This window comes from Venustampulla echinocandica (assembly GCF_003357145.1).
Source record: "Venustampulla echinocandica strain BP 5553 chromosome Unknown scaffold_3, whole genome shotgun sequence".
Classification (NCBI taxonomy): Eukaryota; Fungi; Ascomycota; class Leotiomycetes; order Helotiales; family Pleuroascaceae; genus Venustampulla; species Venustampulla echinocandica.
The window spans coordinates 1891566-1904636 of NW_022474208.1; the positions used below are offsets into that span (position 1 = coordinate 1891566).

The 13071-nt window shown below is 50.2% G+C and overlaps 4 protein-coding genes across 4 annotated transcripts; 2 read left to right on the forward strand and 2 right to left on the reverse strand.

Annotated features, from left to right (window-relative positions):
• Positions 1-639: 639 nt before the first annotated feature.
• BP5553_06220 (uncharacterized protein) lies at positions 640-1947 on the forward strand (the record flags this gene model as incomplete). Its single annotated transcript, XM_032014843.1, has 6 exons — positions 640-673; positions 723-774; positions 829-932; positions 995-1146; positions 1214-1610; positions 1661-1947. 6 exons carry the CDS (start codon positions 640-642, stop codon positions 1945-1947), a joined length of 1026 nt encoding a protein of 341 aa, XP_031869524.1.
• Positions 1948-1972: 25 nt separating this feature from the next.
• BP5553_06221 (uncharacterized protein) lies at positions 1973-2575 on the forward strand (the record flags this gene model as incomplete). The annotated part of the gene is made up of 1 exon (XM_032014844.1): positions 1973-2575. One exon carries the CDS (start codon positions 1973-1975, stop codon positions 2573-2575), a length of 603 nt encoding a protein of 200 aa, XP_031869525.1.
• Positions 2576-3747: 1172 nt separating this feature from the next.
• BP5553_06222 (Uncharacterized protein) lies at positions 3748-7565 on the reverse strand (the record flags this gene model as incomplete). The annotated part of the gene is made up of 2 exons (XM_032014845.1): positions 3748-6757; positions 6835-7565. 2 exons carry the CDS (start codon positions 7563-7565, stop codon positions 3748-3750), a joined length of 3741 nt encoding a protein of 1246 aa, XP_031869526.1.
• A 1253-nt stretch (positions 7566-8818) lies between these two features.
• BP5553_06223 (Uncharacterized protein) lies at positions 8819-12136 on the reverse strand (the record flags this gene model as incomplete). The annotated part of the gene is made up of 2 exons (XM_032014846.1): positions 8819-8892; positions 8968-12136. The coding sequence occupies 2 exons, from the start codon at positions 12134-12136 to the stop codon at positions 8819-8821; spliced, it is 3243 nt and encodes a 1080-aa protein (XP_031869527.1).
• Positions 12137-13071: the final 935 nt, after the last annotated feature.

Sequence of the window (13071 nt, forward strand, 5' to 3'; positions counted from 1 at the left end):
CCTGTTCACCTGCGAGCACACTGCAGAAAATGGCGAAGTTAGGCCAAACCAATACTAAACTTATATGCGATTTTCATCCAGTTCCTGCTTTCGCGTCGCACTGACTTATCGATCAGGAAGAAGGCAATTTGCCTATTGCGTTCTTAATGGGTTGGCTCCTTTTTGGCCCCTTTTTTTCTTATTTGGGTTAAGACCCGTCTGGATACGAGTTAAGGGTCTTTTGATTAAGTAGCCCGGCAGATTATATAGAATATAAATAAATCAAGGTTAGCTTATTTTAGCACTGATAACTTTTATATTTTATACTGGAATCGTTTATTTACTTATTATAGCTCTAAATTTTACATTAGTGTGCCCACAGTATCTGGGGATGCGAAAGGGGAGATACAAGGTACCTAGGGAGCCGCTCGGGCACAAAAGGGTCCATGCCATGCCATCAACAACCTCGAATACAGGAATGTGGATATATGGTTATACGCTCCTATGTACCTTCCACGAACAACTGGTTGGGCGTTGCGTCACTCTCCAAGGATCACGTCCACGACAACATCCCTAAGACCTCAAGTCCGGTTTTCAGGAGGTTACCAAATCCAAAGGACCTGCCAGAGACAGCCTCACCAACGCGCGATGATGACCACTATGGCTCTGCGCGCTGTCGCCGAAGATGGCACAAGTATGTAATGAGATTTAACTTGATTCGTAGCTTACTAACATGGACTTAGTCAAGGACATCTTGGAGGCGGATCTATACAGGCACACTCCGTATCGTTGGGTGTATGTCCATTGTCAACATATGGAACTTGGCCATAAGTGTCGCTAACCTTTAAGATACAATGAAGCACACAATATTGCTGTAAGATATCTCAAGTTTAACCTCAGCGAGCTTGTAGAAGCTGCCATCAAAGTTGCTCACGACAATGGTGCCCGGGCCTGTAAGGAAGCTACCTGTGAAATACCAATACCTCGCGTGATCTCAGCTTACAATGGCAATTAGGTGTCGAAGTTCTTAAATGTAAAGAGGGCCTGAACAGCAAAGCGTTCCTGCTTAAGATGGACAATGGGTCGGTGATATTTGCGAAGCTGCCGAATCCTTGTGCTGGGCCGGCATTCTATACCACAGCATCCGAAGTAGCTACGCGCACCTTCGTAAGTTCAGTCATCTTACAGGCAACATGCCTATCTTAGTCCTCGGTTTCCTACTAATATATGCTAGTTGCGCGAAGCATTGAAATTTCCTGTACCTCGGATACTAGCATGGTCTTCTAATGCAGAAAACCCCGTAGGAGCGGAGTACATCCTAGAGGAGCTTGCTTTAGGCGAACCGCTTTGGAATCTCTGGCCGGACTTGGAAAAACTGCCTATGAAGCCTCGAATCGATATTATAGAGCAGGTCGTTGAGCTAGAACGCAGCGTCGCACAGTTAAAGTTCAGCAGCCATGGCTACATTTACTTCAAGAAAGATTATCCCCAAGGTACCGACTTGAAAACAGGGGACCCCCCCGACTCAGCCATACCCCTTGCCGTTCTCGAAGGGTATTGTTTTGGTCCGTTAGTGGAGCGTGGCCTTTGGAAAGCCAATCAAACCCAACCAAGACCAGAGTGCGGACCTTGTAAGGAGTCCGGGCATCTACCACCATGGCTTATTGCTGACCATGACCAGATCTTAATGCTCTCGAGTTCGTAAAAGAGAGAGGCAGATATGAAAAGACATACGTGGAGGAACATGGATGTCAACGCATGAACTACGCTCGCGTTCCTCGAGGGCTTGAGGACCCCCGAGATATGCTCGAACTACTGGACCGATATGAGAAGCTCGCATTAGCTATGATCTCGCCCTCTGTTCCCGAAGATCTGAATGCGTCAACATTATGGCACCCTGATCTCCATCTCCAAAACATATTCATCGATCCCGCCACCATGAAGATAACAAGTGTCATCGATTGGTAATCGGTGGCAGCTACTCCTCTCTTCTATGTCTCAGGTATTCCAAAGTTATTTCTGCATAGAGAGCCAGTCTCGCTTGACCTTAACGAATGGTCTGCGCACCCTGATAACCTCGAAACCCTTTCCACCAGACGAGAAAGACTTTGCCGACAATATGTTTAAGAGTGAGTATCTACACAAGATGTATCTTGCAACTACAAACAAGAATAATTCAAGACACTGGAAGGCTTTAGAGCTGTCCGAAAAGATGCGCGTGCAGCCAGTACATATCGTGAATTATGTATGGAGGAGCCATAATGTATGGTTCTTCAAAAAAGCACTAATGGCCATTGTCTCCCACTGGGAGAAGCTAGGTCCTGATGCTGGCCTCTGCCTGATGAGCTTCAGTCAAGAGGACTACGACACTTTTGAGCAAGAGGTTGAATGCAGGGAGTTCGTTGCCGGCATTCTAGAATTGTTCAAGGCGAACTATCGCTTACCTCCTGAGGGCACAATCAGTCCAGAGCGTTATGACGACATACAGTCTGAATTGACGAGGTTAAGGACTGTTTGTTACGAAGAGGCAGAAAATGATGACGATAGATTGAGCGTGAAAAAGCTGTGGCCATATCAGGATAGCAAGGAAGTATGAGATGGCTATACTAATGGCAATCCATCAATTTCAGGGCGCGACCGTGATTTGTTGCCGGCCGGCGATGTGTCCTAGGTATAAGCAAAAGAGCGTCTTAGCAACCGCAAACCTAACCCGCGACAAGAACAACGATGGGTTTGTTGATGTTGACGAATTCCCACCAAGCTTGCAGTCAAAGAGCACCTAGGAAAGGGCGAAACCGGAGTTGTGACGTATAGATAGACAGGCCGACGCCCATGCTTCTCAAGGTGGTATTTCTATTGACTCTGGGCGCTCAGCATCAGCAAGCACTCAAAGTGGGCATAATATATTTCCTTCAGTGGTATTTGGTGCTTGCCTATTCGATTCCAACCACTATTTTACTTGAGTCTATTGGCATCGATTCCGCAGCAGATTATAGCAGTCCTGACATCGGCCCAACAATTGAAGGCAAGCCTACTTTTCACACATGGCAGATAGTAGTCTTATAGACAACAGTATCATATGATTCGTAACCACCTGCGTATCTCCTCGCCTTGTCGCTAACTCTTAAGAGGACGATGACAAGGTCAATCGCCATGTAGTCGACCATTCAAGGCCAGCTTTTCACCAGCCTGTCGCTCACCACGCCAATGGTCCAACGAATATCACGGCCACCCAAGTCACCGCAAACTGTGTAGAGCTTACGAGAGCTTGAGAGGTGGAAAATAGTGGTTTGATGTGCACACCAAGGAAACCGAGGACGTTTCCTTTCCACTTCTCTCTACTTTGTACTCGGTCAATATATTGCAACCCAATTTCATACATGCAAGTAAAGTATTACTTATGTATTTGAACATTAACTCGATTAATTACACAATTATGATGCTCCCTTTTCCTCCGCCTTCCCAACTAACCAAATGTTGCCAATGTAGCTTATGTATGCGTTTTCCGACAGGACTGTGACTATAAACCGCCGCCCTACCCCACGCCCAGATACTCCAGTCCGCCTGCAATACTTACATACATAGATACATACAAACTTTCTCGCGCTCAAAAAACTGAAATCCCAAAACGCGGATTATATTTCTTAAACGCCGCCGCCGGCGTATGTAACCCCTTTTGCTTGCTTGCTTGCTTGCTTCAAAACACAACGAGAAAGAAAAGGAAATTCGTTTATATATGTAGGTCGCCCAGCAGGGGGGCGGGATATACTAAGTTCTCGAGCCCTCTAAACTCGAAGCCCCACTATTTCTGCCGTCAACAACCTCAGCCGTCGTACCCAGAAAATCTGGGTTTTCAGACTGATTAATAGTCCGAATATTATGCTGATTCACAAACCCCATACTTGTCGGCCGATCACCTTGGATATCCGCAGAAAATTTGCCCAGCGCCGAGGAATGGGTTCGGGAATGCCCATCGGGGCCGTTTTCTGACGTTATCATGGTGGAATTTGAATTGGAGGAGATGGTGGATTGACGGGCATTGGAGTTGGAGCGATCGAAGGGCAGGTTGGACGCGTCGAGGGAGGTTTGGTGCTGGTGTTGTCCTTGCGGCATGAGATGGTTGCCTGGTACGGTGAGGTCCACGCTTTGAGATTGCCTTCTGGAACTTTTCCGTGGGACTGAAGGTTTGTTGGATGGAACACGGGAAACAAAGTCGGGGCCTAAAGGCTTTTGCCGTCTCGTACTACCTCTTGACGTGGCCTTTGAAGGAAACCTGCTAGGCAACTCAATGCCTCCCTCCGGAAGTTCGATGCCCGGTAGCATTGGGGGAACGTCTGATATTCTGGACATCTCAAAATCATCATCATGGTCATCGTGGGAATCGTCATCGTCTGACCCCAAGGGGCTGACTAAATTATCGCCTTCAGCTGCGGATTCTACATTAGGAATCGATCCGTCACCGCCTGCAGCTCGTGGGCGAACAGATTCATCGTCTGAGTCGATAGGCCCGTTGCGTACCCCTCCAGTCGCAACGGGTACACCTTCAGGCGGCGATTCTTCCCCAGGTCGCTTCATGCCTGGAGGCATTCTCGCACTACGCACGACCTCAAATCCCTTGCCCTGCTCCTTGGTTTTGCCCCCAAATAAGCTCTTAAACCACCCGGCCGCTGAAGCTGCAGGGCCAGTAGGGTCTGCCGGGCCCGTTTTTATCCTTCGACCAGGAACATTGGCATTGAGCGCTGGCCCCCGGACGCCATAATAGAAGTCCACCTCACGCGTACTATAATCTGCCTTTGAGCGTTTGGGCTCGGGACTGCCATCTAATGGTTGTTGGGGAAGCGGTGTATTGCGCCCAGATATGGATGGGCCTTCATCGGCTAGATCCGCACCACCGGAGTCTCGTTGACTTCCGGCTTTATTTGGCCAGTCCCCGCTTGCCCATGATGCTCTGCTTCTTGCAGCTGGGGAATAGCCAGTTACAGTTGGCCGTCTCAATCTGGGGGGCCGATAGTACCACGGTTCTGCCTGCTCTGGGCTGCCTAATCCGTCCGAGTTTCGATTCCGAGTGTGGCCAGATGGAGCAGCTGCTGAAGGTAAGAATGAGAACGTACTGGCCTCGCCTGGGGTAGTCGGGGTGTATGAACCACTAGGAAGCTGGTGTGGAGGTATCGCTCCAAATGGATCAACGCCACTAGATTCCATGGCAGTGCTCTGTCTGTTGAGGAGTACACCAGTGCTACCAGCCGACTGGCTCCTAAGCCTTCCGCCATCCATCATATACGCCTTTCGATCATTCTCAGCATCCAACATAGCGGCGTTGGATAGTTGGCTTTGCCTTGAGGCCCCATCACGCCGAGGCAAGCGTCTAGACAGTTGCCGCATGCCGAACACTTTAGACAGGCCACCTCTGGTTGCACCAGCGTCGTCTCCGCCTGCGCCTAACATCCGAGCCGCAACCTCCACGATGGTCTGTATAGCATTGAGAAGAAATCCTAATATCATTACAATGGCATGCATCATAAGGATAGTATATCCGATCCAACCCTTCGGCCCATCAGTGACTCCAAGCGACGGGGTAAAAGCTACCATCAGAAGAACAGTAGCCAGTCGGACTCCGGAGAAGAAGGTATGGAATGCATTCATCGATGTCGGCGAGTGGAACGGCCGGAAGGCGTGGAGGGTCAGCGTGAAAATAATCTCGCAGATCGCGAGAAGAACGAGCTGTGCTATCCCAGAGGGTTGTACGACTCCAATCGCGATCCCTCGAACGATTGTTAGTAGTACGGGGATAAGAGCGAAGGAAGCAGTATTGTCGGAATAGGTGTTGTACAAGGAGCCGTAAAGAAGCACCGTCGGTAGGTCGTCGAAAAGATACGACCTAGGTCTTGTCGATACGATAAAGTAGAGAAGCCAGATAGCGAATCCAAATATCACTACCAGCATTGTTACTGCCAATCCCACAACGAAGTTAGGCGACTGATTCCCTGCTTCCACTAACTGAAACATGGATAGTGCAACAATTGGCAGGAGGAAGTAGTTGAAGACCATCCGGATGACATTTCCCACGGAGAAAGGGAAATTCTTTGCTCTCAAATCCTCTTCCTGAGTGTTGTTGATATGCCGATACACCCAACGAAATAGGAATCCAACTTGAATGACGATCAAAACAACTCCAAGGATCACTAGTAGCCACACGGTCATCCCAGCCCAAACGTCATGCACCTCGCTCATGCCCACATATTGTCGAAGCCTGTCGAGACCATAGCTGCCATGTGTGACATATATGCCATCAACTAGACTGGCAGTTCCATTCCCCTGGCTGACAAAACTCTGGTTGAACATAAGGGCAGACCATGCAACCTTGCTGACGATGGGTTGATAGAACCCGGGATAATTGAGCGTTAGGCCTCCAGTTAGAGCCACAAACTGGATGTATTGCAAGCAATCCCCGAACCCAGGCGTTACTAGTCGGAGCAGGTCCTCATCTCGTCCATAATTTGTGGTCCACCGAAGTATATCAGTCGATCCCCAAGGGCTAAATATCCCCGCAAACGCCGTTGCAACCCCAACGATAATGAGAATGATCATGGGGATAAACGTAGTAACTCTAGTGAGGCCGCTCCCAATATCCGGTGTGATGGTCCCTGAAACGCAACCAACAGGCGTAGCATCCGGATCGCCATATTTGATCATGAGGGTTGTACTGAAGGAGGTAAACGCATATGACGAGTAGAAGTTATTCGAGAAGCCGAATGACGCTAATCCGTCTGGCCTCTCCCTATATATAGGAAAACGTTGTCAGTACACATCCTTATAATGGTTCATTAGGGAGAAGAAAAGAGAGGCTAGTCTTACGGGTCGGCTCTCCAGTTGGGCCCAAGGGGACATGACCCGTTCTCCAGCTGGCCGCAGAAATCGACGGAGTCACTCCACGGCTCGTAAGTAAGGACATTGACCTTGCTGAACAGCGTTGTGAGTTTCGGGCTCGCCAGTGTGGGATCCGGGATATTTATAATCTTTCCCCCACGGTTGGAATCATTGCTCCCCCAATATGGATCCTCTGGCGGCGGCAGAAGGACTTTAGTCGTAGGGCCCGATCCGGTGACGTTCCCCCATACCCTCACTTGTAGATTATGGCTTGGGGCTGTGGTGTTGAAAACAGCATCCATAAACATCGGAACGAACTGCAGTTGTATCGGTTCATCGTGCTGGACCGAATCCGAGAGACAATTTTGGAAGTCGATGAAGACTGCACCGGCCGGCACAATCCAGAGACTGGCAACAACTATGGTCAAGAGGTATGCCAACGCTGAGAGAGAGCGAGTCTGCCGCCGTGTAGTGCAAGAAGCCGGTACACCAGCCGTTTGGCCCCGATTCCGAAATGTCGACAACGAGCGACCGCGGGACCAGGCCCTGATCGAATGTCGCTCGTCCTCGTCCCTGCTTCCATCGCAGCATCCTCCCCGCCATGTTTCCACTGCTCCCAATTCCGCAGACATCATAATCGTGCTGTGCTGGCCGGCGCTCCCAACATAGTCATCGTGGTGTTCCTGGATGGTCTGAGGGTCGTGTTTCGACTTTTCCATGGCATTAGCGTCACAAGCGCCGTGACATCGAAGAGGGGCGATCGCGGCTCCGCATACAACCTAACGGGAAGATGAAGTGCTGGGTTCAAACTGCCATGACGGTGTAGCTGGGGGTCGTTGTGATCTTCGTGGTGGGAAGAGAGTTCGGTGATCGTGGATGTTGGAAATATGAAACGACTGACGCTCGTGTCTCTGTAGTTTTATCGGCCAAACAAAAAAACCGCCTGGCACCGATCGAATTGGACTATTCTGCGGCTACGCCTCTGTGAAATTGCAGCAAGACGGTGGGTGGTTCACGGGCGCGGAAGGATTACAGCTGCAGATCCTGAACGATTTGTTGTATCGCAGGGTGAGTCTGGGCGAGATGAGATTCCGGAATTCAAGTACGAATGTACGAAGCCGTTGGAAATCAAGGCACCAATTAGGGAGCAGGGATCTCCCTAAGGTGTTAGTACCTCGGTTTGGGACTAGGACAGTAGGACGGAGATCTAGGACGGGGTTTCGACAGGGCAATCCTCGTATTAGGACTATTTAGAGGAACTTAGTAGTATTTTAGTAGTATTCTAGTACGAAATGCTACGTATCGGAGGGCGGTAGTTGGATAGGTAAAGTAAGGCCCGTTCTGGGGGGTTTCTCTTTTAACGCGGTTACTTGTGCTTCGTACATCATTAGACTCTGGAGGTTTGGCCGTTAGCACGCAGTACCTCATGAATGTACTGTATCTCTCTCGCTCTCTACCCGTTAGTCCAACTTCTAACTGGAGTTCCTCGTCCCTTGGCCGCCAACACACAAGACACACATTCGGAAGGGCGTGGACACTGAACACGAAGGGGTTGATGCATGATTGGGCGAGAACCAATGTCCTATTTATAGTTGCTTGGTATGGGCAAATCCTGGCCTATGACGCGTGAGTTTGTTTGGGGCTGGATAGCATTGATGATCATCACGTTACGAGGGAAAAGCCGCTGAATCCTTCCCGATGGTCGACAAGATGGGGAATAATGATTGGCCGGTAGCTTTCTATTTCTGTTATAGGTAAGGAAGATGGAAGAGAGAGTATCGCAATGACTTAAGATCTGCTTTGTATTGTATTGTACTGTACAGGTATGTTGGCTTTCAACGCCGGGGATATCGTCCCGCAAATACTATGCTACATAAACAACTCCGCTGAAAATGCTCCTCCTATGCACTACTTTTGCTATGAACAAAATTTCCTCTGGCTGGACCATCCTTGCCCGCCCCAAATTATTCAGTTACCTCTTGATCGATGCCATCCGTGATGCGATTTTCACAGGTGCCGGCAATGCTTTTGTGAGCTTGTCAAGTTCTGTAGGTGAGTTAGTACAATACCGTTCATTATACAGCTTCGGGGTATGTATATAGGTAAGAGATCGAGACATACCAGATTCGGTATCAAAAACAATCGTTATATCGTCGTGCTCGCCAGGGTACTCGGGCATGTCCAAGCAGACAAATTGATGACCAACTGCGTCGTCTTGTTGGGGCGGTTTAGGCAATGCGAACTTAGCATCTACGATCCGCAAAGAATACTTTCCACTGCGGCCAGAGCATTCGAAAACATCCGTCGACTTCAATGCGAAGTTCATGCAATCGCCGTGACTGAAATTTTCGAAGAAGGCAACAAGCTGCACGACCTTATCCCGCTGCACCACTTGTACCCGAGTAGATGCCGCGTCCCACTTCTTGTAGATAGGGACGACCATCCGACGGCGCGATATATTGAACGACGATGCCATTCCATCGTAGAGCACATTGAAGCCGGTTAAGGCTGCCTGGAACAAGTGCAGCTCCTGAAGACCGGGGAAAAGATAAGTTCGGGCTGATTGGGACTGGGCAATCGTATCTAGGAGCGCAGAAAGCTCGCGTGGAAGTTCCTGGGACACCTGTGACTCGATGACCGCTACAGTCATATCTTCTTGTGGCTGTCGTAGAATTTTCAGCTCCTTCGCACTCTTGACGTCCAGTCGAAGCTTCAATTCTCCTGGTTCAACGTTGATGCGATCTGTTAGACTTCCTGTGGTGAAATCGAGCGCGACGCGCAAGTGGTTAGAGAGGACCGCCTTGTCAGTTTGGAGGTCTCCCTCGTCTTCGTTGATAACCCGGAAGCCCTGCCAGTCGAGGGTTTTGAGACAGCTCAAATCCTGGCTGTTTGGAGAATAGCCGGCGATAGAAAAGGCTTTCATCGGTCCTTCAGCGACAAAACCCTCTGTATCTCCCAGCGCGCTTCCCGTAAGAAGCTGGTGGAGACGAGACCGTTGATTCACATCGTCGAAGGCCATGATCATTCTACAGTTCGACCCTCCATGGGCGATCTTAAGCATTATCGCTGGCTGTCCATCGTCTCCGCGAAGGAATCCAAATTGGATCGCACGATTCGGCGGTAGTTTTTGGTTGATACCGTCCAAGTTTTTGGTTCTAGGGTTAGTATTCAGAGCGACCCGAAAACCACGATGGATTGTGCGAGCGGCAGCAGCCCCTTTCTCTAATTTGACCATCTCAAAGATCCTCAAGTAGCAGTCGTACAGAGGATCCTTCGGAAACCTAGACTCTGGACTCTGGTCAATGTACTTGAAATTCCTAATGACGGATTCGAAAATGAGCTCTTCCTCTCGACGCGGGTTAAGATAGTCATGGATTTTCGCCTGGCGGTCATACGATCCCCATATCATCCCGAAGTCCTGCTCAGAGCAGTGAAGGCGAAGTGAGAACCCGCGTGGCAGATCTACTTTGATAGTGCTGGATTTTGCTTGCCATGCCACATCGCCCCATGTTGTGCCACGAGTTCTATCTGCCTGGATGCATATTTTCAGCGACCCGTCTTGACTAACGATAAGCGCCGATATCTCCTTTTCCTTTTGTCCCCGCACAAGAGAGACCAACACTGGGCATTGAAAGCGCTGGGATGCAGCCTCTTCCTCCAGAACTCCTTGGGCGAAGCATCTTCCAAAAAAGAAAGTTCTACTTGAGTCTCCTAGGGGAAAAGTTTCCGCCAAAGTGATCGCCAGACTGGGTCGCTGGTTTGCCACCAAGGACTTGTCGCCTTCTTCTGGGACCCAGATCGAATTATCCAAACCCTGCGGTAATGGTGCATCGTTAGGCACTGGCGGTAGGAAATTATTACGCTTCATTGACATGGTAACTTTTCTTAGGCTGGATATGATGGCCTGACGTGACTCCAGAATGCTGGCGAGATGTGGATCGGGAGCACCCTGCGCAAAGGGATCTACGACCTCTGGGCGTTGTGTGGTAACAATTTCTATAAGCCATAGAGACTTTGCAAGATCTGTATAGGCTTGTTGAAGGACGAACTGTCTGAGCTTCTGAGCTTGCGGGCTTGTTGGCCGGTCTCGTACTGTAGCCTCTAGATTCGATCTACCTTTCAAGAACCACCAGAGAGCCGCCCTGACAAGCTCTTCCAATGAACACCTAGGAATCGGCTTGACAGACTCTACTGATAAGCGGAACAAGGTAAAGAAATGTGCAACTCGACTCGAAAAGTCATGCAAGGCATCGTCGACCACAGCAGTCGCCGCCGCCTGCAGAGTTGAGGTGCGAGATAATGGAAGAGGACTTTCTGTCATAGGAATCGATAACTGTGATCCTGCTGGGCTCACTGACCGCCCAGGAAGACGCTGTGTTGGGATACTCGTGACAGGCGAGGTGGATATGTAGCTATTCCGCATGGTGTTCAATCGTAGCTCCTTCAATTGCGGGGTGATCTCAGATTCCGGCTCTCCAGATGAGCCGGGTCTCAGATCATTGAAATCTGGAGCTGTCAAGGCGGCCTGGACTAAAGCTTTGCCTTCACCTGATCGCATTTCAGCTCTTATTCTAGCTGCAAATGACGTTGGATCAAAGTCATCCTTTGCACTCCCGTTATTCGTCGAGCCATATCCATGTTCTTGGGTTTCCGCTAGACCACGACTTAGACGTTCTGTGGAAGGGCCTCGTGCTGAGGTCGGTTGGATACCTGTAGCAGTACGTCGAAGCGGCGTCGCGTCTCGGAAAGGATCCAGACTTTGATACTCTTGGGAATGGCCTGGGGCATTTGCAGGAGGGGTTGTGTCCAGCCGATATGACGGAGCTTGGGCTTGGGCTTGGGGCGGTTGGCGTCCCGGCGGGTGCGAATGTGCTCGCTTTCTCACGCCGATATCAGAGACTGGTGTTGTGGCCTCGTCACCACCCTCCCCGATTACCTCTGGTTGTTCATTTGTAAAGCGGACCGCCAGACCCTTCCTGCTTCGCGGTGGACTGGCCGATCTTCCTCGATTTATCCGTGAGTTGTTTATCTCGGCGGCTGTAGGCCAGCGACGGGCACTGGAGGTATCAATTCGTGACAGAGAAGGCGGCTGTGGAGATGGATGTGGATGTGGATGTGGATGTGGGTTTGTAGGACCAGCCGGCGCCGGCATCATGTGTAACTCGTCTGAGGGGCCATGGAGGAAGGTGTCGATATCATGGTTGGTGTTTGTGGTCTTCTTTTCTTTGAACAGCTTGCCCATAAACCGATGCTTGGTCTTCTCCTTGCCAGCGCTCGTGGGCTCTTCCATGTCTGCGTGGTGTTCAACCCAGGATCGGCACCGCCTCGAGCCTGCGAGCAAAGTGAGTGTGAATATGAGTGTATACGTAAATGTAAATGAGAACGAACTGTCAAATGGGGTGCAACGGTTGGTGAGCTGGGGTAAACTGGGGTGGTGAAAGCCGTCTTCCTCCACTCTCGACCCTCGAGTCGCAGCTGGTTCACCGCAACTGTATCCCAATACTGCCCGTCTTTGACAGCCGACACAAACAACATCAAAATACGGGGTAAAGAACGCGCAAGAAAGCTTTTGATTGCAGTGCGTGACCTACGATTGATTTGGCCTGTGATTGTTCAATGTTGTCCTGGCCTGCAGGGGCCCTTGGAGGCATTGCCCCACGGAGGGTGTTTCAGGGGAAAGATGGTCCCGTAATGTCCTGTCCTGTCTCGTCTCGCTGTCGGAGAGTAGTGCCAACTACCAACGGCGAACTGCGAACTGCGAACTCCCAACACCTCCAACGCCCAACTCAGGGGTCCAGTCCGTCCCTCTGCTCTTATCTCCAACATTGCACGTGAGATAAGCCCTTGGGCTTCAGGGCGGGGCCTGCGTAGCAATTGGAGAGTTTGTCCTGCGTTGATCTGCCCTTTTATATACAAGCACGCAGTGCTGTTCATAGGAGGGCTGATCTATCCTGTATTGGCGGCTGCGATCCTAAGCTGCTGGAGCCATGTCTCTCTTGAAGAGACAAAAGCAAACAACACGCATGCGGGCGAGCGAGAGCACGAAAGCCACTACGCGGGTTCTGTATGTGCTGTACCAATCAACCACGATGAGATGTCTTGCTTGGGCAGTGTTTACAGTGTTTACAGTGTTGTATCATGTACATACTCTCTGTGCGTGGCATGCGCATGCGACAGTGGTGTAGTGTTTCCTGTGTACTTCGTACTTCGTACGGAGCAAGGGCG